General features: G+C 45.1%; 1 protein-coding gene across 1 annotated transcript; it reads left to right on the forward strand.

Annotated features, from left to right (window-relative positions):
* The first annotated feature begins 12 nt into the window (after positions 1 to 12).
* Positions 13 to 27,206, forward strand: CCT6 (chaperonin containing TCP1 subunit 6). Its single transcript, XM_075686042.1, has 10 exons — positions 13 to 238; positions 3,684 to 3,747; positions 4,314 to 4,448; positions 9,091 to 9,482; positions 10,387 to 10,546; positions 10,945 to 11,027; positions 14,776 to 15,020; positions 16,470 to 16,706; positions 25,926 to 25,998; positions 27,042 to 27,206. The coding sequence occupies exons 1-10, from the start codon at positions 102 to 104 to the stop codon at positions 27,109 to 27,111; spliced, it is 1,596 nt and encodes a 531-aa protein (XP_075542157.1). The 5' UTR covers positions 13 to 101; the 3' UTR covers positions 27,112 to 27,206.
* The last annotated feature ends 758 nt before the right edge of the window (positions 27,207 to 27,964 follow it).

A 27,964-nucleotide genomic window follows, 5' to 3' on the forward strand; every position in this document is an offset into this window, starting at 1 on the left:
GCTATGCGGGCAACCATGAGAGCACAATTTCAGTCGGGACGGCGTTTGAGTGAATGAACACGTGAATCGGCGCCGAAGTAGCGAAGCGAGTTTGTGCAATAATGGCTGCAGTGCTTACGCTAAACCCCAAGGCTGAGGTAGCACGCCACGCCCAGGCTCTTGCTGTCAACATCAACGCTGCAAAGGGTCTGCAAAATGTTCTTCGCACGAATCTGGGCCCCACAGGCACGATGAAAATGTGAGTAGGCATTGTGCCGTTCTAAGCCTAAGCGTCGTCGGAGTCTTTTAATTTCGTTTGTTACCCTGTATTGGGGAGAGCTAAACAAAACTTCCACCGCGATAATTTCAGTTACGCTACTCCAGGTTGCCCCGATTGGAATTGATCGTTTGTTTGTGCAAGCTGTGAAGAATTATCGGTGATGTTTTCATCAGGTGTCCCGCGAGGCGGCACGAAACGCCGGCTTGCGATAGGGCCACTCTAGAAAGTTCGCGACGGGTCGTTTTACCTTTGCGAGGTCGTTTACGGTCAGGTGTTTCGCTTGCACCAGCTGTAAAGTTGAGTTGGAAAGCTTAATGAGCCTTTATAACGCTAACGTTCTGATCTTTTTTGTGTAGTGCCGTTCGTGACGGCCCATTGATTCCATATATGGACAAGTTAATCGGTGTGCTGCAGTGAAGACGAGCGGCCACCACGAGGTGCTTGTTGCTAATGCGAAAAGTGGTTTACAACGTTCCTTGCACAGCTGTACCTCTCTTGCCTACGCGTGCCGTTACTCTCAGGACTAGTCGCCTTGCTGTGCGTTTGTGGTACAGCTCTTACCAGAGATGTCCTCTGCGGAATTTAGTGAAATGTAAATGAACACGAATGAAATCTAAACGTATGCCCGTAGAAACAACTATAAATATTAACTGGCAAAGTTCTGACTGGTGTTGCAGTAAGCGCGGGACGGGGTAGTGCTGAACTTAGCGTTACAATTTAGTGATGTGGCTTGCTGGGCCAGTTGGTGCATGGTGAACGTATAAGGGATTCCAGCAAGTACGGACGCGAGCACAAGTAAAAAGAGTTACAAGTTGGTGGCTGGACGTAACTATATTTGTTCAATCGTGTTTTTTTACTAGATGTAACAACGTGTCATTATTTAGAATTATGGGCGGCGCCTCCAGGACACCAAAGCGGCAACGAGGACATCAAAGCTAGAACCCGGACCGGTCCGTGGGTTGGGGCTCGCCGAGGCCTGCGCGTGCCAGGGGTGTATAAGATTGGCTGTCCGCAAGAGCGTACAGCCAATTTTTTATGCGAACACCCCCGGCACGCTTCGGCCTCCGCGGCTCCAACCCATGGGTCGCCCTGCTTCCACCTGTGATTCCCCTACTACCCCTTGGGTGTCCTGGAGATCCTGCGCCGCCTCCTTTATTATAATCTCAGGTGCTCTTCTGAGGCCTCCGCTTGCTGGTTACATGTGCCCTCGTGGAGCAATACCTGTAAAAGATCCAGCCTATCGTCGCAACGAAAAAAGCAGCCCGCGACATTTACAGCACCAGTCAGAACCTTGCCGTATTAGTTGCCTGTGAAATATACATAGCTTTTAAAAATGTTTGCTCTCGTTATGAATCGGTTGCACTACAGTCACTGTTACGAGCGATGTCACTTGTGATATTGTTGGCAGTTCGTGCCCTTAGTATGTCAATTTATAAATAGGCCAAGAATTGCAAATTCAACAAATACCAACTACTTTTGCATTCTTAAAATAGACAGGTGGAAAAGCTTTTATTATACCCTTATATATACAATGTTAAAGGGAAACTAAAGGGAAAAATGATTTCTTCTGCATCAGTAAATTACCGTTCTACAACACCAAAAACACCACTCTTACAACGATAAGACGTTTGGTAAGCCAGAAAAAGTGCAAGAATGAAATATGGGTGGCGACGCCTACTTAAGTTCCCGCACCTGGGGGCTGTGACGTCTTGGATTTTGATGGCATCTTCTGGGGCCTAATAATTATATATAGCGGTACAGATTGACTAGATCGTGTTCTAAAGGAACCAAATATTAAACATGGCAAGTTTCGGGAACCTTTATTCAGCCAACACGGCCCAAATGCGAAAACATACTTTGGAATCCCTGACGTCACACTGACGTACCGGCGCTGGGATTTCGGCGCGAGATTCAAATACTGATACTTAGACCTTCATTTTCTTAAACTATTATTTCATAAAGTATTATTTTGAAATGACTTCCTGCAGTGTTCTCAAAAACACTTTATTAGTCTAAACTGATTTGTTGTTTCGCTTTAGTGTCCCTTTAAGCATACTCTAGGGATCTCAACTGGGCAGATTGCATGCAAAGGGCGAGTAGTGGCCATTTCATTTAGTCTAGACATATATTGAAAGATCAAGCGACTAGGTGCATATAGAGGCCTATGGTCTGTTTCATACATAGCACGCAATGCCACAAAGCCTAAAGAAACCTTCCCCACTGCTTGTGTTCACAACCAAAAAGTTGTCTCACATACAAAAGCAAGATCTAGGTATCTGTCGTGTAACACAATGTGACATTGTCTTGGTACTTTCACATCACAAAAAGTGATACGTTACGTGGAAAGTGCCACTGTTCCGAACATATTCAGCACCAAACAAATGGAGTGGCCCAGCGGGCCACAGTTCAGTGCTTGTGCTTGCCGCCAAAACATGGTAAAGGAAGTTTTAGGTTGTATGCAGCCAAGGCTTCGTGTACCCAAAGGGACCTTTGCACACCTTAAGTGCCACGTCACACCTGCATTCTTTTGTACCCTTTTTGCTTTCTTTTGTATAACCTTTTGAATTCTTTTGTAAACCCAGTACTTTGGGTTCACAAAATGTAAAACTCCCTGGCATTTCGCATATTGAAGGCATATAGGTTCACAAATGATACTGTGATCTGGCGTAACCTTACATTCACAAGGTAAATTGTAATATATGAAGGAGTCATCTCATAGAAATTGTTTCGGGTTCAAAACAACTTCACTGCAAAGCGTGTGGAGTGAGCCTTCTGTGCCTTACTAGCGTAGCTTCAATAGCATTGCCTGCTTAGTGTGAAACAGAGTACAGCTTTGTGCCATAGTAATGATAGGTGGGAAGTTAGTGTTCTTTCATTAAACAGCACCACCATACCTAACATTAGTGGGGCATTTTTTGGAGCTCTGTTGAGAATTCAAGAAAACAAATGTGATGGCAGCCTCAAAGTGCATTCGTTAGGCTACGGCAAGTTATCACGTGGGGAAATTCTTCAACAGGCTTGCTTAGTAACTGGTCTCTTGTGGCATTACACTTACTGTGGCAGATCATCTGTGAGTTTGTTGAAATAGTAAAGTATTTCTGTGTGATGAACAGTGAGGGTGCCTCGGTAATCATCCTAATGTTATATGTTTGGCCATGGCTGAATATATAGAGAAATTGAGAACAAGTTTTTGAATTGGATCACTTTCAAATCAAATTCGAACTGTTACATTTGTAAAAGAGATGTCAGATAGTATTTGCATGATGTTGATTATAACTTTCAGCAGATCGCAGTACAGAGGACAGTCTGTGAATGCAACTGGTGCAGTTGCACCATTTGAGCGACTTCAACTGTGCGTTCTTTTACAAGGAAGCAGTGCAGCGCTATCTTTCGGAATTTCTCAATGTCCCATTTTTCTTTCTAGGCTTGTATCGGGAGCCGGTGATATAAAGATAACAAAGGACGGCAATGTCTTGCTGCATGAAATGGTAAGTTCAGACATAAATGTGCTTCAATAGCTGGGCATGGCCTAATTAGCTGCACTTAAGTCATGTAACCACATAGACCTATTCCCAATGGCCAATATGTTGCTGTTGTTTTGAAGTGAGCGTTTTGCCTTTCTGATGTTTATAATGAAAATGCAGTTGAGGGCTATAGAGGTTTAGATAGAGTGATGCGATTAGGAAGTTCGCAGGCGTAAGTTGCTGACATGAGCTAACGTAAGCATTTGCAGGAGTCAACTGGCCAATATAGGGCAGGGGTAACTTGCCACTTGTAGAGGCTTTTGTCCTGCAGTGGACCAATAGGCTGATGTTGCTGTCAGTATGGTTTTATTACTAATATTGTTATTAGCACACAGCTGGTTATGCATATTTTAAAAATGCCTACCAAATCTTGAAGCTTTCTTTGTTTAAGGGTGCAATACTATATTGGGCTATGCTGGCAGTGTTTAGTGATGAAACTTCCAGGATTTATTTGTAACCATTGTTGTAAGTTTGTTTCTTTGTTTTAAATGGAAGCAGCCATGCCACAGCCTGCATGTTCACTCTTTCAGCAAATTCAGCTCCCGACTGCAAACCTCATCGCTAGGGCTTCGACAGCACAGAATGACATCACCGGAGATGGAACAACGTCAACTGTTCTCATCATTGGAGAGCTCCTCAAGCAGGCTGACTTCTACGTTGCTGAGGTTAATAACATTCTTTTTTTTTTCCTGCTTTTGTCAAACTCCTTAGCCAAGATGTCATTGGTCTATGGGTCATTGGTGTCACAAGCAGATTTCAGACTCTTATTGCAGCACGGAAGATTGTTTTGCCAACTGATTTATAAGATAACTTGCGGTACGCTGTGACAGAGTTCACATTATGCCCAATATTTTGGTATCTGTTAAAAGGGGAGACAGCTTGAAATCGAAATGCGACGGGCTAGGTACTAGTAATCATTATTGGCAAAACAATGTTAGGACAAACTTGAGCTTGTCTTAATCACTTTAATTTTCTCCCAAGAAGCATGTCCCGGAAAAGTTGCATCCAGACTTTAAGTGACTCTAAGGAGAGAAGCGCCACTCTTAATAGTGAGAGAAGGCTTGAAGATACAGAAAAAAAAACTAAAAACAAAAATGGAATATAAATGGTGGCGCTGCATTGAAGTCTCCATACAAACCTGCTGTGACATCGTCAGGGGCGGGAATGCTGCACGGATTGTAGCATTCTGACACTCGTGCAAACAGCTGTGCCATATTGCGCTGAAAGTGGAAGAGTGATCTAAATTGCACTATGCTGCTCCAGAACAGGTTTGGCAGTGGCATCCATTAGTGAAAGATAGCCGGCTCACTGCAGGTTGTCTCGTTGGTGTCGTAGATCATGTAAAAGTAACTTTCGTATTCTATCCACCAGTGGGGTGCGAACAACCTCAATTGAGGTTGAGCAATTGAGGTTGAGAATTGAGCATTGCCTCAATTGAGTGGGAAAGTGAAGTCAATCGAGGCCAGAATATTGGTTAGTTACTGGGCCATGTTCTGCTAGCTGCTGTGTCATATTCAAGAAATTCTACGGCACAAACTAGACGTGGACAGAGAACACATACGGGATGGCCCGTCTTGTCATTTGTGCTCTCTGTCCGTGTTTAGTTTGTGCGGTAGAATTCCTTGAATCAGTCAGTTCCGTGTTCACATTGCTATAGTGCAGTCTCCGTAGCTGCTTTGTTCATTGCCTGTGCGGTGCGTCGTGCAAGCAGTCCTCCCTCTGGTTTCATTTTTCACTAGTCAATGACTATGCACCATCCTGCGCTTGGACAGTGATGAGCAAATGTAAATTGTTTTTGTGTTCTTTTGTAGCACTAATTATAATGATGACATTATGTGGGCTTGAAGTTGATGCTGATTCGTGTTCTGGTAGCTGAACGAACGGTGTCACCGTTAATTTTTTTTTAACACTCGCTTCTAGTTTGTGAGATACTGAGCTGATACTACTGTCTTTCTTTCTTTCTTATTTTTTTTCTGGTAAAACACACTTTTTTTCTGTTATGTGCATTCCATTTTAACTCTACAGTGGACCTCATTGCTGTGTGTGTGCATCCAGCAGGGCCTTAGGTCGTCTCTCATGGAGAAATGTTGAGTTGCGTTTTTTGGAGCTGCTGTATCTACGCTCGCGTACTTCGCATTTCCATTTCACATGGGCCAATGGTGCCTACTGATTTTGGCATATTGCAAGCTCCTATAGTGGAAGACTGAATTTTTGGTAGTGCCTGAAAAAACAAAGCAAACTACATATTGTTCTTTGTGAAACTTTTCATGAGGTTGCAGGAATGAAACCCGGCCGTGGCGGCCGCATTCCGATGGGGGCAAAATGCTAAAACACCCGTGTACTTAGATTTAGGTGCATGTTAGAGAATTCCAGGTGGTCGAAATTTACGATGTGCCTCAAAGTAGTTTTGGCACATAAAACCCCATAATTCAAATTTTTTAAAGCTTTTTTTTTTTTTTGTATTTGAACTCCGTTCCAAAACAAGAAAATCAAGGATGGTGACCATAGTATGCTTTGTCATTCTTTTCCTGTCCACCAACATAAAGCTATGGCAGAGGGTCAAAGAAGCCACCCATCTGGCAAAAGGCAGCTCCACATTGCACTTGCAAAGCTTCAAGAGATGGAGAAACATATGTAGGAAAATGAAGTATTAGGTGCTTCAGAATCAGCTGTTATATTACCTTGAAATGCCTTTGAATAAACCACTGTGGTATTCACTACGCCTAGCTTCTTCACATCTGTTGGCAAGCACCCCCAGTCACTTCACTAGCACATAATACAAAAGTAGTATGAAAAATGCCTTCCGGTTGCTCTTCAACGCTTCTTTAATGTTGAAAAATTCAAGTCCTTGTGACTGTTACCTGACATAATGATGTTAATGCTCTAAATTAAAGTTTGCATGCTCCAGGCTGCCCCAAAATCAGAATGTCTGCTCCTATCTGGTTCAGAATAAAATTTTATCTTTTCCAAGAATTGCTGCAAAATATCCTTTCATTATTAATTTTGATGGCACCTGCTTGGGCCTAGCTACCTAATGTTGGTTAAATATGGGCTCCATTGTATACCAATGGAACCAAAGACTGAACTAAGGTAGTTTTGAGAACTTTTGCAGCACCACAGTAGCCCAGGTATGGGAACATGCTTTTAATTACATGACATCACTCTTGATGTACCAGCACTAGGGTTTTGGGACAAAATTTAAAGAAAAATGAAGCATAAGTGCTCATATTTTTAAGAGTAATTAACCTTCTACCTGTACAATTGATAATTTTTACAGAATAGTACTATACTTGATCAGTGTAAACGAATTTAGCACTTCTCTTTTGTGTCCCTTTAATTATTGAAATGCAATGAAGCTAAGCTGTCTTTAGAAAGAAAAAAAATGGCACACACAAAGAGGCACGCCTTTTTGTGTCTGTGTGTTGACTCTTGCCACGCTGGTATTGATCCATTGTAAAAGCCATGCGGCACTACCAGATCCTTCCATGACTAGGGGTGCTGTTCTGGGCACTGTCAAGTTCACCATCTTTTTCAGCTCTGATTGGCTAAAAGGACAGTTCTTCCATCTCTGATAGGCCAAAAGGGTGGCCATGACAGCTCCACTCTGATGACGGGATTCTACAGTATCCATAGGCTCCATGCCTGCTAACCTTGTAATATGAAGAATATTATAGTCAAAGCCAAAAGAAAAACTAAAATTTGATAAAATACATGCCAAAAATTGTTTTGCTGCTTAACATGGTTATTAAAAATTCATGGACTTCCTTCTGTAGGGACGCTGTGAGGCAATCTACGTCTATATAGCTACAACAAATGTGGTGTGTGCTGCGAGTGGTAATATTTGAACTGCTTGACTAGTTGATGTACACGTTCATAATTCAGGACCAACCACAAAAATAAGAGAGACAACTGAACAGGTGTTGATTCTTTTGAAATCACGGGCAGTACGTTTCAAGTGATCACTTTTGGGGACCATTTCATCGAGATTTTGAGTGACTTGACATCAGATACATTGGCATAGATATATGGTCAGGAATGCTGCCGGCTCTATATGGGAACGTGTCCGGTGTCATATCACGGCAGAACCTTGCAAAGGTGATAGCTCGAGAATACAGCCCCAGTTGCACTTTACACTAGACACAAAAAAAAAAAAATTGTAAAACAGTTGAAGACTATGTCTAAAGATTGGAAGCCTTATGTTAAATGACGTGTACGGACACGAACCAGGTGGTAGTTTCCACGTGGTAACTTGTGTCCCTTTCCCACTCATAGGAAAGGAGAAATTATTTTTCTTGGCAACCACGGCATGAAATCTGATGAGGTTTGTTGCATTTAAAACAAAAAAGTTAAAATCTAGTGAACGTTGGTAGCAAATATTTTATTTAGGCCGTCAATATTTTAATCAAAATTGTTTAAAATCATAAATTTTCAGAAAATGAAACTATAAAGCTTACAACTCTGTAACTCAGTGATGTAAAGCGATATCACAACTCTGTAAACTGTTTCTAATGGTACACTTACAGCGGACAAAATTGATGCATAATATATGGCTCTCAAACAGACCAGTAATAGTGAGCAGGACTTTTGCAAAACCCTTTCAAACAATGTAACAAATTCACATTAGATGTAAATTGATAAATCAGATTTGACTGCTTCGGATTCACTTTGGATGCGCTTTGCATGCAGTTTACAGAACTGTGATGTCTATTGTTAGTGCAAAGCTACAAATTTTGTAAACTTCGTGCTTCCATTTCTTTTTTTCAGACTTAATTTGTTTAACTCTCCTTTTAAAAACATTTTGGCCCGAAATGAAAGTTCTGCTTCCAGCAGTCACTAGAATTTATCGTTCTCTCTCTGGTGCAACAAATTTCATTAAAATCGGCGGACTGGTTATCTCGGAAAAGCATTTCTGCTTTTTACATGTATTTGAATAGGCGGTGTCAGAGTTGTGCCCGGGCAAGAACTTCCCCTTAACTCGTGGGTTAAATAAAGCTTCATGCTTGCACCCTTGCAACCATTGCGGCAAGCCAGTGGCTATGGAGTTTCGCTACTGAGTTTGAAGTTGCAGGTTCGATCCCACTCGCGACAGTTGCATTTCAAGAGGGGAAAATACAAAAGCATGTGTGCTTAAATTAGGCGCGCTTTTAAAAACCCTAAGTAGTCTTGAGTTAATCTGGAGTCTCTCACTATGGTGTGCCTTGTAATCAGATTGGGGTTTGGGCATAACTTTGTCTAAATTTGTATAATTTTAAATTAATTTTTAACCTCATAATTTACTCTTAAAAAAATATTTTTGAATCCTTGCAGGGCCTGCACCCTCGGATCGTGGCAGATGGCTTTGAGAAGGCACTGGTGAAAGCGTTGGAAGTGCTGGAGACCCTCAAGATCACCCCGAGTGAGGTGGACCGGGACCTGCTGGTGCGGGTGGCGCACACGGCGCTTGCCACCAAGGTGAGCCCCGAGCTGGCTCAGCACCTGACGGAGGTGTGCGTGGATGCCGTGCTGGCGATACAGAGGCCAGGGGAGGAACTGAACCTGCACATGGTGGAGATAATGGAGATGCAGCACAAGACAGACATGGACACCCAGCTGGTGCGCGGACTCGTGCTGGACCACGGGGCGAGGCATCCGGACATGAAGAAGCTGGTCCGCAATGCCTATGTGCTGGCCTGCAATGTTTCCCTGGAGTACGAGAAGACGTACGTACAAGCAGTGACCCACGCCAACTTCTTTTTTTTTTTTCTGCTTCCTTTGATGACAGATTTGCTGGTTGGTTTTGTTTTGTGACTTGTTACGAGAGGGCAGAGTATCAGAAAATTCATCTGCTGAGATTCCCGTGCGTGTAAATGAAACCGTAAGGCCTGTTTTCTGTGACAGTTTATTTAATTTCCCATTCTTTTCAAAACTATTCGTCATTGGCTCAGACACAACTGTGCCACTGTTATTGCTTGGATTAGCCACTTGGTGCAATGGGTAACAAGTGGCAAGGAATGAAAAGAGAAATTTGATGTTATGAAAGGCTGCCCCAGATGTGGGGCAAACGTTGGTCCATTTTAGAGCACATAAAAGCCTTGCGCATTTGTACTTCATTTCCTGGGGCTTCCGTAGTAAGAAGCACAAAACCTCGCTCTGTGTGCATATACCATTCTGCATCTTTATTCGTGGCTTGTCTTGGATCAACTTTTATATGATTTTGCCTAAGGCAACTTTCAAATTATTTGTGCAGAACTATGTAGTATATAGCTTCATTGATATAGTCGCAGTTCATTTAATTTCTTTGTTCCCGCAATCACGATGGAAAACAACGAAAACTATTTATTTGAAACGTGTTTTTTGGGGAAGTATGTATCTACTGGCTCTTGGTCTCTTCGTCTTCTTTTTTCTTTCTTTACATGTAAGTGGGGGTCCACTCTACTCGGAAACAATTTGAAACGGTGCCCCTCAAATGTATGAGCGTAAAAAAGAGAACTCGAGGAGATCATTTTAATTATCAAGTTTTATGGGTCAGTCTTTACGGTAAGTGACACAAGATGACAAAGAAGCAGCAGTTGAGCTTCGATTTTCTGTGCATTGCTAATACTGCTGTATTTTTCCTGTATGCAGGGAAGTGAATGCTGGCTTCTTCTACAAGTCTGCCGACGAGCGTGAGAAGCTGGTTCAGGCCGAGCGGCAGTTCATTGAGAACAGGGTGCACAAGATCATTGAGCTCAAGCGCAAGGTCTGTGATACCCCGGAAAAGAACTTTGTCGTCATCAATCAACAGGTGAGAAGCTTATTATTTTTTTTTTTTTAGAAGCTGGTTCCTTTGTTCAGCTTGTCCTGTCTCGCACTGACAGCCCGTGCTATTTTGTGACGTAATCTTTCTTGTTGAATACGAACTTTGCTGGGTGCTATCAACTTGAGAAACCTATCGCTATCTTGTGGATGTGCTGTAATTTACCATTCAGACAAAAGTTGTAATCTGTAAGCAAAACTTTATCAGTAGCTAGCACTTCTGGCAGATCTTTGTTCATTGACATGCATTGCTTTCTTTCTTTCTTTTCATTTGGCATTGTGATTACGCTGTGGCTGATACTTTTGCCAGCTGTGTTCTGTGGTGGAAGTAGGTCATTTTCAATGCAAAACATTCTGAGCTGCCCATTTTGTCCCTCACTTTTTTAGGGAATTGACCCCATGTCTCTGGACCTTCTGGCCAAGGAAGGCATTGTGGCTCTGAGGCGTGCCAAGCGAAGGAACATGGAGCGGTGAGTTTAATCATTCCTTTTTTTTTTAGTCTGCACCCAGCACTTAGCCATACTGCTTTGTGTCTGTCAGCATTGCACGTTTTTTATAGTTGAAGAGTTCAATGGACCCATGGCCATTTTGTTTGCACATGTGAATTAATACCTGCCAACTCTCCCAAATTTTGATAAGCTTACTGTGAAGTAAAGTTAACTACAAATTTGGGCTTGTTCTACGATTTGAAGAATGTTGCATCAAGTTCTCCTAAACTTGAGTTTAAGAGGGACGTGACAATTGAAGTGGCCAAATTATGAAATTTTTTATTTATTTATTTTTTGCGATCTATGGACCTTTATTTACCACGTGGTGAAATATTATAACAAAATACATGGCCAAAATAGAGAAAACAGCACGTTCCTAGAGTGCTGTCATCAAAAATTGTGAAAAAGATCTGGCTTTGGAAGGCCCTGTCGTACTGTGGATCGTCCGGCTATCCGTTGACGCAGTGCCGCCATCTTGGTATCATCGTAAAGAGGAGAGATCGAAAAAAAGGCAAATGTGGCATTGCGATTGGGCACAGTAGTCACGTGGGGCACAGGCTGCGCTCCTATTGGCTGTTGCAGATTTGAATTGCTGACGAACCTGTCTTGCGCGCATTTGCGCAGCAGCGAGCTCCGTGTACAGTGAAACCTCGTTAAACCGTAGTCGGCCGGAGCTCGGAAAAAGTACGTACTAAACGGTAGTACTGTTTAAGCGAAATAGCATGAGATCGCCCACTTACCTGTCGAAGACCGAACTCAGAGAGAGTGCAATGAAAGGAGAAAAAACATGCAGTATTTATTCACTTCGCGGGACGTAAGTGTTATTTTCGTTTGATGTCGCGGCGGCCTAGCACGACGACAGCGGCCTCAAACTTACTGAAGCTGCGTGACAGCTTCTGAGCCAGCCCCCCTCCTCTCGGCAAACACTCTCACGGCAGATTCCTTGTTGGCGTTACGTATTCTCTGTGCATGCGCGCAGTAGTGCTGCACAAGTCCCGGGGCGCCTTTTTCATTGCCGGGTGCCGGAGTTCAGAAAACTTTTCGTTTGGAATAGTTACGTTATCGCGCCCCTGTCCTCCTTGCGACCATCGCATTCATGAGGCTGATGTAACGCGCAGCTTCTGCCACTGTCGGGCCTGAATAGCCCGTGCTGTCACTTTCCGTGTCGTTCTCATCACTGTCGCTAGTTGACACTTCGGCAACAACAGCGGCAACGATGGTGAAAAGTCGAACCTCGTAGCCGACATCTCTTCGCGGTCGCAGCAGCGCTGTCGAGCAACTTCGCATTCCAAATGCCACACACTGTAGTCAACAGCATATCCATGTCGCGGGCCAGCGCCGACTTCTTCGTGTCACGTTCGGTAGCACGGACGATGTCTAATTTTTTTTCTATGCTGAGCACCCGGCGTCTTTCTTATCCTAGCTTCGGCACGACGCGAGTCCTCGCTTGCACGACGCCACAACGCTCTCTGGCACGGCGTCCATGCGGCGTCGAAATGATGTTGATGTTGATGCGGCTTCATGTGCAAACGCACAGGGCGCTTGGAGGCCGTTGTACCGATCTCTGAGGCTTGTTGTTCTGCCGGGCCGCCCGATGGAGACGACGCACCGTCGTGTTTGCGCGACGAAAAGTGGAAACGCTACGTTTTAACCGATGCGTACGCAATAAGCTGGTACGGTTTATGCGGATACAAAATACATTATGTTCAATGGCCTCTGAGTCGGGGAATTGACTTTACTACTTTTAAACCGAAACTACTGTTTAAGCGGGTACGGTTTAACGAGGTTTTACTGTACCAGTCAGTGTGATTGACGCATGTTTTTTGTGATGAGCCCCAAAGGAATCAAGTTCCGAACGGCCAACGTGTATGGAAGACCACAAAAGGGATGGAAAAGGGGGAGAAAACTACTCATAGAAGCGGATGCCGCCGAGCCTGTTGACGAGGCACGACTGGCGCTCGTGGGTGACCGGGAAAGTGCGCCCGCGTGCAGTGCTGACTACACGACCGTGGGCTATGGTGACGGTGCGTTTGCATGTGGTCGTGACAGCAACACGACATCAGCAGAGCAGAAGTTTTCGTGTCAAATATTCAACTGTGGATTTCAGCTCCAACTATCACTAACAAACAGGTTGCGCAACGAGAGAAAAGGACGGACATTTTGAATGCACTGTCATCTACCTCTGCACTACGGATGAATGCACGATGATCAAAAAGTCAACTAAGGTGCACGAAACTGCTGTAAGAAAGCAAAAAACTACATAAGAATGCAAAGGAAATGTGTCCTCACAGGCAAAGGACTACACCCCAGGCAGGTTTTGTATGCTCAAAGCAAATATTTAAATGTTTAAAACAAATGAAACTTCGAGCTCTGTTTTCTCGGCTTTCATTTTTTGTGCAGTTGCTTTGTCATCCGAGTGCCATTTTACAGTTAAGACAAAAGCATTGTCTTTTGCACTTACATCCTGAAACATTGATGAGTACAATAAAGCTGTCCATTCTTAACTGCACCGCATAAAAAAATTAGGGTTTTTTTTTTTTTGCAAAATTTGTTAGTAAGAATATGCATAGGAAAGTTTTAAAAAGAAATTTTTAAGCTCATTTCGGCATTTAGAAAATAAACCAATTGTTTTATTGCACAGAATGGGTCCTTGTGAACATGTGGATGTGAAAATCTTAGGCAAACTTATGTGTAATTGGGATAACCATTACAGGCTGTCAATTGTTGTAACTTGAGAACTATAATAGATAGCACAAAACTAATTGCATTTATGATATCGGCATAACAAATCACCCCTGAATGCCAAATTTGACAAATTTATTCCCATCAATAAAAAAAGAAAGTTTTCATTGCCACGTCCCCCATTAAGATTAGTTTATCAGCTTGCAGTCTCCTAAACTTTTGCTGAACTTTTTGAATGAACTAAGATGTGGCATACAGTGGGGCACACGTAAGAGACATTCGATGTGTGAACAGATATGCTCCACAGCATTAATAAAACAAGGCCCGAGCAGAGTTGCACTCTTCGGTCTGTGGCCAATACCCTCAGAAGTCTCCTCATGCTGAAAGGACATCAGAGGAACTTACTTTGAGCAAGTTTATTCGAAAGTGTTCCTGAGCAGGCAAAGTCAGCAGCTGCGAAGTCCTTGAAAATGTCACGGTGATCTAAAACCAGTGTCTTTGCTGGCCAGTCTCTGCTGCTCGAAGTTTGCTTCTGCTTTTTTAAACTTCTTGAAAAATGTGCGCTGTTCCTACCATTACAATATGTTCGCTAGAAACGGTGTCTTGTGTAATGAAGGCTTGTCCACCAGTCTTCAATTTCACATAAATTATTTTTTTTTTTGCAAGAAAGTGTGTTCATTGCGGAAGTAAATGTGCTATCGCTTCCATAATATTTCCATAGCCTATCTAGCAGGTGGACCGAGAAACTGGGTGAAGGGGAAGTAACTGATGAGAAGTACTAGTGTGCTGCCTGTTAGTGCCATCTGCTTCGGTAATTCCTGTCAATTGGCTGCACTGAAGTGATGTCCCAGAAAGTTCTTCGGTGAGAATATAGCCTCAGTAGCTGTTGAAGTATGTTATAATAAAAAGGGGGGAAAAAATGTCTGTAGACCGTATATATATATATATATATATATATATATATATATATATATATTTTTTTTTGCATGATGCCACAATGCCTCGGCACTTGAGCATACGTGACATGAATGCCTGCCTTTGGTTCCAGGCTGGCGCTGGCGTGTGGCTGCAAGGCCATGAACTCCTTCGAGGAGCTGACCCCTGACGTGCTTGGCCACGCTGGAGTCGTTTACGAGCACGTGCTTGGCGAGAACAAGTTCACCTTTGTGGAGGAGCTGAAGAACCCACGCTCGGTCACAGTGCTCATCAAGGGACCCACCAAGCACACCCTCACCCAAATCAAGGATGCTGTGTACGATGGACTGCGTGCCGTCAAGAACGCAATTGAAGACTGTGAGTGGCAAGAACAAAGCAGTCAGCGATCACTTAATAAAATGCTCATGCTAGCACTTCGAAACAGTTTTATGCATAAAAAGTAATAATTGCATGGGTTATTGTCTCACAAGTGCAGCACTAACCAGCTTGCTGAATCTTAGCGTCGCTTACTAAAGGAAAAGTACAGTATTCGCTCGGATCTAACATTATTATTATTTATTTGTAAATACTGCAATACTGCAGTTGGAGTACAGCATGATGCACGTTTGATAGGCAACAGGGGAAAAAATATAAGGTGCAATAATATATACAAAGTTAAATACAAATAATAAAAAAGTGAACTTTTTTACTGGTAAAATGGCTCCAAACATTATATGTATGTTGGATCGAGTACGACCATATTGTATTACCATATTGTATTACCATATTGGCATTGCCATTTCAAGATGGCCGCCTCGTACACACTTCAAGCCTAACTGCTGTAGCTTTCTCCATGTGCTGTAGTATGTGCGCTCAGTCCATCATCTGCATTCCCCTTTCCTGTGGTTGCTTTATCAGCGTGGACGTGCCGATTGAAGGCGAGCAGAGTTCATCATAATGCTGCATTTAAAAGTAAAGTGATTACGTGTATGGAAATCGGGCTACATCACTTTGGAGTTCCTGAAACTTGCATGTGGAACTGGTGCAGAGAAAAGGAGGCATTCTAGTTAGGTGGCTGCTGCATATGGCACACCCGCATTCGGCCACGTGGGCCCCATCTTTACAGCGATCTTCGATGGGGACAGAGTCTATGCGTCTAGGCGCATCGTGCTGTGTTCTCTATGCTTAGTTCGCATTGAAGAAAGAGGCAGTACGAAGGTAAATTCACTCACTGATGCTGCCACACTTCCTTACGCTAGCATTTTGACACCGAGTTTCCGCAGTCATTGAGTGAGACGTGTTCATATTTGCTTGTGTGCTGGTGACACCACGCTTAATTTAGTTAGTAAGTGAATGTTTACAAGTTTACAGGGCTCTTAAAACTACTATCCTTACTTCGTGTAGCTGTCTGCTAATTTGCTATCGCAATCAATGCTTCACCTTTTGGGTGAAAGTGTGACTTTTTTTATTTATTGCAACTTTAATGCATAGGAAAAAAATCTGTTTTTCCAAATGAGAGAAAGTAGTATTTTTGTATGAAAGCATGAGGTGCATGGCACTGTAAAGGACTTTCCTTTTTTCACATAAGATGGGTGTGCGTTACAGTTGAGTAAATATGGTAAATTGCTACAAGTTTCAACGTGATCTATGCATATATTGTGTGGATTTGGATTCCCTGAAAATGTTCTTTTTTTGATTATGGTTCTTTTCTGCTGATTTATGTTTGTGTATTGCATTGCCAAGCATTCAGCGTTCTGCACTGTTTTGGCCATTGTGCGGCCCCTCCTCACCGTGTCTTGAAAACATTGTTTGCACTGTGCTGTGCAGGTTGTGTGGTGCCCGGAGCAGGGGCCTTTGAGCTGGCAGCGCATGCAGCCCTGGTCGCAATGCGTCCAACGGTCGAGGGCAAGGCGCAGCTTGGAGTGCAGGCGTTTGCGGATGCGCTCCTCATCATTGTCAAGACGCTGGCATCCAACAGCGGCCTGGATCCACAGGATGCACTGGTGCGGCTGCAGAGGGAGCAGCAGCAGGCACAGCAGCCCATTGGTCTCAACCTGCGCACCGGTGTGTGGCCCGCTGGGCACTTCTCCGCTATTTTAGTCGGTAGAGTTTCCTACTTGAAACTGCTGGAGGAAACTCTGGCGCTGCGATCATTAAGCCAATGTTAGGCATAGAGTGCCTTTCTGCTTCTGCAGAGGCTGCCGAAGATCTCTAATTGGGGTGCCTTGAAATGTGCTCGCTTCAATGCGTCTTCCTTCCAATGCATTTGATGTTTTCTCCTTGCAGCCTGCATTTGAGAAAAAGGGGGACGCAGCTTTCGTATAGCAAAAAATGGCCAGAGAATATATATATATTTTTAAATCACATTTCCAGTTTCTATAATCCTTTTTCTAATTCTGAAATACTGTCTGTGAAATTTTGTTGTATCAGCCAAGGTGGCGAAAAGTTTTGTGGAAATCGCGAAAGAGCAGTGCTTTTGAAGCCACAATGTCTCCGGAAAGGCGCATCCGAGTGCCGCGATCTTGCTCTCGTAGGAAAGTGCGTGTCCCCGTCTTCAAATTTGCAGCTTCAGCTATCTCCTCCATACTGAAACAAGCGAACAAAAGCAAGTGATTGAAGGTCGTTCCGGAGTCTCCGATTGGCCGCGCCTGCCACATCACTCCAGCATGGTTGGCCATTGATCCAGCGCTCACTCCATAGGGGCAACATCTGCTTTTTGCTGTACTTCTGTGCAGCAGTCGGCTGCCCTTCAGACTAAAGGCAAAACAATCCAGAAGCCCCACATTTGATAGGACATCAATGACTACGGCCCTGGTGCCTTTTGGTAACTTAAAATCAAAGGTACAACTTTGAAAGCCATTTTATCAAATAGTTTTTCTTGCCTACTGCTCAGCTTGTCCCATTGATTTCTTTGCGACTGCTAGGCCGTAGTTTCTGCAGTGTTCTTTGAAGTCCAGTTTACTTCTTGCTTTTCCAGTGTGACTTTTTCTGAATTCATAGTCCAGCTAGTTGTACAGTCGCCTCATGAAAAAAGTTGCAGTTTCACCCGAATGTTGAAGCATCGATTGCGATAGCAAATTAGTAGACAGCTATACGAAGTAAGGACAGTAGTTTTATCAGCTCTAAACTCAGAAACATTCACTTACTCACTAAATTAAAAGCATGGTGTCACGTGCCCACAGGGTAACATAAATGCATCTCACTCTATGGGTGCGTATACTTGCTGTCAAAATGCTGGCACGAAGGATAGCAGCAGCAGCAGCAGAGAGTGAATTGATCTTTGTGCGTTATCAAGTCACTATCCTCAGCTTGTCGCACGCTTTCACTTGTACCTAAAGCATACGGCGGCGTACGGCCACGGTGTTATCACACTTGGACTTTATACAGAACATCACGGCGATGGCGGAAATGCGCCTGGAGTGTCCATATATTTGCTATCACGATAAAACTAGAAATAAAAAAAAATCATGTTGTAAATAAAAGTAATTTAATAGTGTCAGAACCTCCGCCATTCATTTCAAAATGCACATTGCTTCGAGTGACTCTTCTATCCCATTTTATAAGTCGTTCAGGCTTGGGACAAGCCCAAAAGGAGAAAAAGATGTAAATGAGGAAGTTGTTTAGATGTGCATTTGAAATTTCTTTGATAACATCACAGAAATATTACAACTATTTCTGCCAATTTTTAAATGCACATTGCTTCGAGCGACTCTTCTATCCCATTTTGTACCGTATTTACACGATTGTAAGTCGACTCGAATGTAAGTCGACCCCCCCATATCGCTTGACCGAAAAAAAAAAAAAAAACCCGAGGGCGCATTCGATAACGAAAATTTATTAGTAGCTGACATGGTCACTGGACTACTCGTCTTCACTAGTGCTGTCATCATCGTTGCTGCGGTCCCACAGCGCGTCGTGGTCCAGCGAAATTTCAAATTTGGCAAACGACCGCACCAGGACATCTTGCAGAACAGCAGCCTACGCCAAATGCACCCAACCACACGCAGCTGTCAGGGAGGCTCTTTTGACAGGTCCGGTTGGCGTAATTTCGCAGTCTTCTGCCGCCAGCCACTCGTACTCACGGCGGAGCAGAACCTTAAAATTAAGGCGAAGGTCCAGGCTTGTTTCATGACCACGTCACACTTCACTGGCAGGGACCGATCACGCATTTCAGCGACGCTGCCGCAAGCTTAGCTTACAGCTCCGCAAAGCGTCCAGACTTCGGCACGTGGGAAATTTCTCACTTGCCGCCACAGGGTGAAAATTTCGCTTCGCTGCAGTCGCCACTCTCGCACCACCCGCTTGGAAATATCGAAATTGCGGCCTGCTGCGCAGTGATTTGTTTCTTCGGCGTAAAGGATGGCAGCCCTCTTGAACGCTGCTGTGAACGAGTGCCGAAAGATTAGTGGGCCTGCTTAGTGACGACTGGGGAAGCATAGAAGTAGCACGTAGCCGGCAGTCAAGTGGAGCACGTCAAAAAGTTGGTCAAACCAATGCCAATGCCTTTAAACAGAGAAAGAGAAACCCGCGAACGGTGTCTGCTCTTCCATGAACTACCGATACTCCCCGCAAGCGCCGCCGTTCTAAGGGTGCCGCCGCAAATAGGAACAGCGGCGCTTCCATCAACTATTGACACCCCCCCCCCCCCCATGAGTGTTGCATGCACTGTAAGACTCTCAAAAATGTTGAAAAACCCTTCCGAAAAGCAAACAAACACGCGGGATAGCGAAAAAATACGGGTAGGACCATAGAGCAAACATAAAATTGTAACTACCCTGTAGCTCTCGTTGGTATCGCTTTTTTTTGGCGGGGCCATGTTTTGGTTTCGATTGTAAGTCGACCCCCCAACTTCGGACTTTCAAATTTTAAAAAAGGGGTCGACTTACAATCGTGTAAATACGGTAAGTCGTTCAGGCTAGGGACAAGCCCAAAAGAACAAAATGTAAATGAAGAAGTTGTTTAGATATGCATTTGAAATTTCTTTGATAACATTACAGAAACATTACAACTACCGTATTTACACGATTGTAAGTCGACTCGAATGTAAGTCGACCCCCCCCATATCGCTTGACCGGAAAAAAAAAAAAAAATACCCGAGGGCGCATTCGATAACGAAAATTTATTAGTAGCTGACATGGTCATTGGACTACTCGTCTTCACTAGTGCTGCCATCGTCATCGTTGCTGCGGTCCCACAGCGCGTCGTGGTCCAGCGAAATTTCAAATTTGGCAAACGACCGCACCAGGACATCTTGCAGAACAGCAGCCCACGCCAAATGCACCCAACCACACGCAGCCGTCAGGGAGGCTCTTTTGACAGGTCCGGTTGGCGTAATTTCGCAGTCTTCTGCCGCCAGCCACTCGTACTCACGGCGGAGCAGAACCTTAAAATTAAGGCGGAGGTCCGGGCTTATTTCATGACCACGTCGCACTTCACTGGCAGGGACCGATCATGCATTTCAGCGACGTACGCCGCAAGCTTAGCCTACAGTTCCGGAAAGCGTCCAGACTTCGGCACGTGGGAAATTTCTCACTTGCCGTCACACAGGTGAAAATTTCGCTTCGCTGCAGTCGCCACTCTCGCACCACCCGTTTAGAAACATCGAAATTGCGGCCCGCTGCGCAGTGATTTGTTTCTTCGGCGTAAAGGATGGCAGCCCTCTTGAACGCTGCTGTGAACGAGTGCCGAAAGATTAGTGGGCCTGCAGCACTCATGACGACTGGGGAAGCGTAGAAGTAGCACGTAGCCGAAGTGGAGCGCGTCAAGAAGTTAGTCAAACCAATACCAATGCCTTTAAACAGAGAAAGAGAAACCAGCGAGCGGTGTCTGCTCTTCCATGAACTACCGATACTCCCCGCAAGCGCCGCCGTTCTGAGGGTGCCGCCGCAAATGGGAACAGCGGCGCTTTTATCAACTATCGACACCCCCCATGAGTGTTGTATGCAATGTAAGACTCTCAAAAATGTTAAAAAACCCTTCTGAAAAGCGAACAAACACGCGGGATAGCGAAAAGATACGGGTAGGGCCATAGAGCAAACATAAAATTGTAACTACGTTTTAGCTCTCGTTGGTATGGCTTTCTTTGGCGGGGCCATGTTTTGATTTCGATTGTAAGTCGACCCCCCAACTTCAGACTTTCAAATTTTAAAAAAGGGGTCGACTTACAATCGTGTAAATACGGTATTTCTGCCAATTTTTATCAAAATCCACGGAGAAATGAAAAGTTAATTTCGAAAGCCACACCCCCCTTTAAAGTTAAGCTGCTACAGATGTGTCTTCATCGTTTGGCTGTGCATAGGGCACCAGACAAAAGGTTTCAAGTTGACAACAGCATAATAATTTGCATTGATGATCAAAAGTAGGCAGACCATAGCATCGGCAGAGAAACTGAATCTATTGGCAGCTCATACTGACCACCTGAAATTGACAAATACAGTAGAACCCCGCCGTTACGTTCCTCACTGCTGCGTTTTCCCGGCTGCTACGTCGTTTTCATCCGGTCCCGGCATAGCTTCCATAGGATCCAATGTATAAGGAACCCCGCTGTTACGTAGTAGCTGTGAAAACGATCCCGCATGATGCGTCGCAACTTAGCGCCCCGAACCCGCCTGGGCTAAAGTAGGCAACGCGCTCCAACTGCCATTTTGGCTTTTGACGAGTTTTAGCCGCGCTTGGCTATGGAACTGGCTGCAAGAAGCCGCACGCCAGTTCCATAGCCAAGCCCGGCCAAGCGCGGCCAAAACTCGCCAAAAGCCAAAATGGCGGTCACATACGACCATGGAGGAAGGAAACTTGCATATAACGATTACGTCGCCCTGGATGCTGTCGTCGTGACGTCGGAGTATCAGAGCATCGCCGAGATCGTTGGGAACTTGGTCGTGAGTGAAGCCGCAGACTGCAATGCACGAGCCGCATAATGCCGGGGAGTTGCCAAATCCTAGCTTTGGAGAAGCCGTCGTGGCTCTGGACCTCCTCCGCAGGTACGTCGCACCTCACAGCGACGCTGACAGCAATGCGGCCTTCCAGGCTATTGAGAAACGTGTGGTGATTTTTAGCGAGCGAAAGAAACGGCAAAGCCACCATTCTGGACTTTTTTTAGGTCCTAAGTGCACTCTGTGGAAATAAATTGTCTATACAGTGAAATCTCGTTAAACCGTAGTCGGCCGGAGCTCGGAAAAAGTACGTACTAAATGGTAGTACTGTTTAACCGAAATAGCATGACATCGCCCACTTACCTGTAGAAAACGGAACTCAGAGAGAGTGCGATGAAAGGGGAAAAAACATGCAGTATTTATTCACTTCGCGCGACATAAGTGTTATTTTCGTTTGATGCCGCGGCGGCCTAGCACGACGACAGCAGCCTCAAACTTACTCAAGCTGCGTGCCAGCTTCTCAGCCAGCCCCGCTCCTCTCGGCAAACACTCGCACGGCAGATTCCTCGTTGGCGTTACGTATTCTCCGTGCACGCGCGCACTAGTGCTGCATAAGTTCCGGGGCGCCTTTTTCATTGCCGGGTGCCGGAGTTCGGAAAACTTTTCGTTTGGAATAGTTACGTTATCGCGCCCCTGTTCTCGTTGCGACGATTGCATTCACGAGGCTGACGTAACGCGCAGCTTCTGCCACTGTCGGGCCTGAATCGCCCGTGCTGTCGCTTTCCGTGTCGTCCTCATCACTGTCGCTAGTCGACACTTCGGCAACAACAGAGGCAACGATGGCGAAAAGTCGAACCTCGTAGCCGACATCTCTTCGCGGTCGCAGCAGCGCTGCCGAGCAACTTCGCATTCCAAATGCCACACACTGTAGTCAACAGCATTTCCATGTTGCGGGCCAGCGCCGACTTCTTCGTGTCACGTTCGATAGCACGGACGATGTCTAATTTTTCTTCCATGCTGAGCACCCGGCGTCTTTTTTATCCGAGCTTCGGCATGACGCGAGTCCTCGCTTGCACGACGCCATAACGCTCTCTCGCTCTCTGGCACGGCGTCGAAATGATGTTGATGTTGATGCAGCTTCACGTGCAAACGCACAGGGCGCTTGGAGGCCGTTGTATCGATCTCTGAGGCTTGTTGTTCTGCCGGACCGCCCGGTGGAGACGACGCACCGCCGTGTTTGCGCGACGAAAAGTGGAAACGCTACGTTTTAACCGATGCGAACGCAATAAGCTGGTACGGTTTATGCGGATACTAAATACATTATGTTCAATGGCCGCTGAGTCGGGGAATTGACTTTACTACTTTTAAACCGAAACTACTGTTTAAGCGGGTACGGTTTAACGAGGTTTTACTGTAGTTGCAGCTGCACTTTTTTTCATTCATTTTCGGAGCTTTCCTCACTGTTGCGTTTTCCCGGCGGTTACGTTTTTTCCCCCGGTCCGGTGAAAAACGTATGAACGGGGTTCCACTGTACTATGTTGCGATGTCGGCAAAGCCAAGTCTGAAGTTGTCAATTTCAGGTTATGTGTCAAGGCATCAGGAAAATGGGTTACTTTTGATCACAGGTGTACAGTCAAATCCCTTCACAACGAAGCCCACTTCAATGAAATTTTCGCCACAATGATTTTTTCATTCCCCATCGTCCCATAGAACATAATCTATCGAAATTCTCTCCACAACGAACTACTTCGCGGATACATCTTCACTTCAACGAAGGTTTTACGGAGCAGACGTGAGCAAAATTAATTAAACTGTAGCTCATCGAAACCCCTAAAACTGTTTTTTTCATGCCTTGACCCCATTTGCCACAAACCATTGACCTTGATAGCATAAAAAGCACACTAACTGGAGCTGCTCGGGTCATGATGCAACATAAACAAAACAAAGCCGCCATGCTGCATTGGTGATGGCGATGCAACACGCTCTTATGAAGGAGCATCCGAGCTCCGAGGAAACGTTTTGGGTCATATTGGTTAGGGAAAGGATTTGCGTACAAATAACATACACACAATAATTTTATTTTTATAGTATTTCTAATTTTTCATTTTCTACAAAGTTTCGTGAGAATGACTCTGGTGTACAACACCACGAAGTAGCGGCTGCGAGGTCAAATCCTGATAGGGTGCTACAAGGCATTCGGGCGATGCACGCTTGACAACAACTATTACAAGCCATTTGATCAGTCTCTGTCGAAGCTGTTGGATCATCAGCTGAAGCATGCTGCAGCTGACAAAGAAATGCAGTTTTTTGTCGCTAGAAGAGAAGGTTCAAGTTATCGCCCAGGCTGGAGCTGGAAAGAAAAAGTCAGTCATCGCGGAATAATTTGGAATTCTGGCAAGCTCTCTTTCAACAATATTGAACAGCAAGGATGCTATAGCCAAAGTGCTAGCTTCAGGGACATCAGAGAAGCACAAGAAAGTCACTCAGCCGGTGCACAAGGCCTTAGGCAAGGCAGTTTACACCTGGTTCATGGAAACGCAAGCCAAGAAAATTGCCTTTAGCGGTGATATTGTGCGGCAAAAAGCGCTGGATTGTGCCTGCATGCTAGGAATAGATTAGTTTAAGGCCGGCGTAGGTTGGCTGAACAGATTCAAGTCACACCACAGCATCATCAGCAAATTTTTGTGCGGTGAAGCCGCTTTGGCGGATAGTGATAGTGATAGTGATAGTGCGTGGATGTCAACCAGCCTCGCACGCATCCTAAAAGACTACGTACCATCGGATATTTATGATGCCGATGAGACCGGGCTCTTCTACAAGTTGCCTGCCCTCCAGGACTGGATTTTACGAGGCTGTGCTGCCACGGAGGCAAGCACAGTAAGAAGAGAATAACCATGTTCCTGTGCGCTAATATGGTCGGTTTGGTCAAGCGGCCACTTTTGGTCATTGGAAACAGTGCCAAACCAGACTGCTTCGGAGGAAATCGAAGCCTTCCCGTGAAGTATGTGGCCAAGACTCAGGCGTGGATGACCCGGGCTATTTTCGGAGAGTGGGTCGAAGCCTTCGACCGGGGGACATGGGCAGGCTACGCCAAAAGATTTGTCTACTTTTAGGCAATTGTTCTGCCCACATCATAGAGGACGCCAAGCGGGAAAACAGGCAGGTAAAGTTTTTCCCACCGAACTGCACCTCCATCATTCAACCCCTCAACCAAGGGTTCATCCAGAGTGTGAAGCGGGCCTGCTGTGAGCGCCTTATTCAAAGGCTGCTTCTGAACATGCAGTTGGGCCGCGAAACAAAAGTGGACCTCTTTATGGCACTCCAAATGATTGCCACTTCGTGGTGTGCAAAGAGAAGTGCCGTAATCTGCAGCTGCTTCAGCCGTTCTGGGTTCACTGCGCAGGCTGCCGAGACTTCAGACTCTGAAAACGAAGTTAGTGATGGAGACGGGTCGCCGTCTAATGAAGTTGCAGCTGCGTGGGTAGCCCTGCAAGAAAGTGGAGCTGTGCCCACCGACGTACATCCCGACGAGTACATTCAAGCTGACTCGTGCGGGGGGGGTGCGTGAAGAATTGACAGACCAAGAAATCCCGAAGAGCATCCGGGAAGACTGTGTTTCGTCGGACGAAGATGAAGAAGGACAGCCATGCAATGCGAGTCCGGACCACCAACTACATTGCAGATCATGGACGCATTCTATACAGTCAGGCGTTGAATTGGATGCCAGGATGACGATGAGGCAATGGCCATGCTGGCGGCATGCGAGAGTTGGGTTGTGCCATTGCTTGGCAAGAACCACAAACAAGTTAAACTGACCAATTTTTGGAATTAAAGCTTCCTTTTTGCGTCAGCGAGTCACGTGTCACATTTGTATTTGATATCATGACAAAGAATATCTGCAACAGCGAAATTTTTCACGCGCCCCGTCAATTTCGTTGTAGCGGGATTCAACTGTACAGTGCTGTTTGCACGCAACTATAATGTTTTTTCTGCTTCGGAGAGCAGCACTGTCTTCTGTCTGAGTAATGCTAAGTCCGTGGAGGCTTTTGATTGACGCACCTGATAGCACTTCCACAGCACTGCAGGCATTGCGAGGGACAGATCGTATGGGCAAGGCAACACACTGATGTCTTTAGCTAGGTAATCAACTAGAAGCGCTCCAACATCAAATTTGAGCCTTAACTAATTTCAGAGTTCAAGTTTCAGTCAAATGTGAAACCCATTCCACGAGTATGCCAGGCCACAAACAAACATACTTTTGTGGGTTTACGCTGTGCGTAGGTTGGCCCCTGATAATTCATGATTCATAAAGAGGGAAGTCTAAACTTATGTCTAGTGATGTGCAGTCATCCACGCATAATTTTGTAGTTTCTTTGCTTGCATGTATGAAAAGGTTTATTCATCTTTTCAGGGGAGGCTTTGATTCCTGCTAATGAAGGCATATTTGACAACTACTGCGTGAAGAGGCAGCTTCTCAACTCATGGTAGGTGCAGCCTCTTTGTTCTATGTGATGACATTTACTGGGCCTATAATAATGTCTTCATGACATCAATTCTTGTTGGAAAATTGGTTGACTGTCATGATTATTGTGTACTATGTTGTGGAAGTGGCTAAGATGATACAATTGAGTCCACTTATAGAACAATCACAGTTATAATTAATGCAGATAGCATGAGGCTCTTAATTTTCATGTGGTGTATGGCAGCACGTCTCGGAGCGAATATATAACAACTGTGTGCTCCTTTACAGTGAGCACGGTAGTTACGTGCAAGGCTTCGTCAGCAATACACATGAAAAATACCGCAGAACCGATACCACCACCTATAAGAGCATCAACTGCAGTTGAGCGTGCCGCGTCATTCGAGGCTCTTCTACCGTGGGTGGCATAAAAAATTCCGCCCACTGCTTCATTTGACTACATCACCCCTTTTAGGCGTGACCTGGCGCTTACAATAGGCAACTTGGTCAAGTTTCCCGATTCTCTTTATTTCATGCGATCCTTGGTTGTTCCTTTTTACCACATGGGGCAATATTAAGATGAAATGTGGAGCAGATGTTGAGAAAATTGCACTTTTATAGTGTGCAGTCAACAAAAGATGAATAGAAAATCTGGCTTTGCATGGCTTTCCATTCCTACTATCGTAAAGAGAAGAGATCAGAGCTTCAGATAGCCGCAGCGCCGTACTTCTATGTACAATAATAAAAGCAAAAGAAGCAAGTAAAGAGAAAGTAGCGTCATGGTTCATTACTGTTCTTATAATGCACTTAACTCAGAACCAACTAGCCCATTTTTCAGCTCTAAACGTATACTGTTGCCATATGCATGCAGAAAGCACTCCTATTGGTTGATGCAGATATGTATCGCTAGCACATGTTTCGCATGCATTTTGACGGCAGCAAGCTGCAAATTTCTTTGTCCTAGCTACATTTGGCCGTCGCCGTGGTAGGCTGTGCCACCGGCTCGCATTTCTTGCACGTGCAATATTGAAGTTTACATCACAGACACGTTCATGTTTCGTTTTTCAGCACGGTCATTGCAAGCAACCTGCTGTTGGTGGATGAAATCATGTTTGGAGGAGTCAAGGGACCCAAATAAAAATTTTGCACCATTTCCATCTGGACACACTTGCTGTTCTCTCTATCTCATCTGCTTGTGCTGCTGCTGTCCAAGAATAAATTATTGTTTGTAGAGTTGGCCTCTTTTTGTGGTTTTCAGTATCATTCAGTAATGTGATATCGTTAACATGTCAATGTACATAGTGGCAGTACATGCAGCACCATTTCTCACTTTTGAAGAGCTTTCTTTGTTTCTTCAACCCACTTTGCATAGGCGGTTGTTCGGCCGAGTAAACGGGTCTGATCCTGGAGATGGTGTAATCAAAGGTAGCGACTTGGTAGGCCTTTTGACACCGGTCCATAGAAGCACGAAAGTAGGAAATTTTGGAAGTTGAACTTAAGGGGGGACGCGGGTCTTGAAATCGCGAAAAATGGTCAAAAATGGCAATTTTCAAAAATTGCGTTTTTGAAGTCTTTAATGTCCCAACTATGTCTCTACAAAATATTATGGCTCAATTCCTACTCGAAGTATAAAAAAAACGGCAATTTAGAAAAGTCGGTGAGCCGAAATTGAACGCCAAGCGCGAATGTTTGCCTCATTTTCAAGCTGCCGTAGCTCCGCGCGACGCGAACCGATCGGCGCCATCTTGGTCTCGTTTGAAAGCTGGTTTCCCGCTCTCCATTCTGGCGCCCCTCGGCACGCTGTAGACTCTCGTGCAGCGGAGCGATCGGCACCCGTTCTCAAGCGGGAAATCGTCGCGAGACAGCCGCTGATTGGGTGAAACGGGCGCCTCCTCGAGGGCAGCCCTCTGATTGGCCGTGACGCATGCTTCGCCTGCTGCGGGCCGCGTTGTTCGACTCCTTCGCGTCGTCTGCTCTCGCCTGCACGCACG

The sequence above is a fragment of the Dermacentor variabilis genome, chromosome 3, assembly GCF_050947875.1.
Source record: "Dermacentor variabilis isolate Ectoservices chromosome 3, ASM5094787v1, whole genome shotgun sequence".
NCBI lineage: Eukaryota > Metazoa > Arthropoda > Arachnida > Ixodida > Ixodidae > Dermacentor > Dermacentor variabilis.

Coding starts and splice junctions, on each gene's coding strand:
- CCT6 (XM_075686042.1), top strand. CDS start 102: ATGGCTGCAGTGCTTACGCTAAACCCCAAGGCTGAGGTAGCACGCCAC. Junction 3,748..4,313: donor ATGTCTTGCTGCATGAAATG/GTAAGTTCAGAC, acceptor TCACTCTTTCAG/CAAATTCAGCTCCCGACTGC. Junction 25,999..27,041: donor AGGCAGCTTCTCAACTCATG/GTAGGTGCAGCC, acceptor TTCGTTTTTCAG/CACGGTCATTGCAAGCAACC.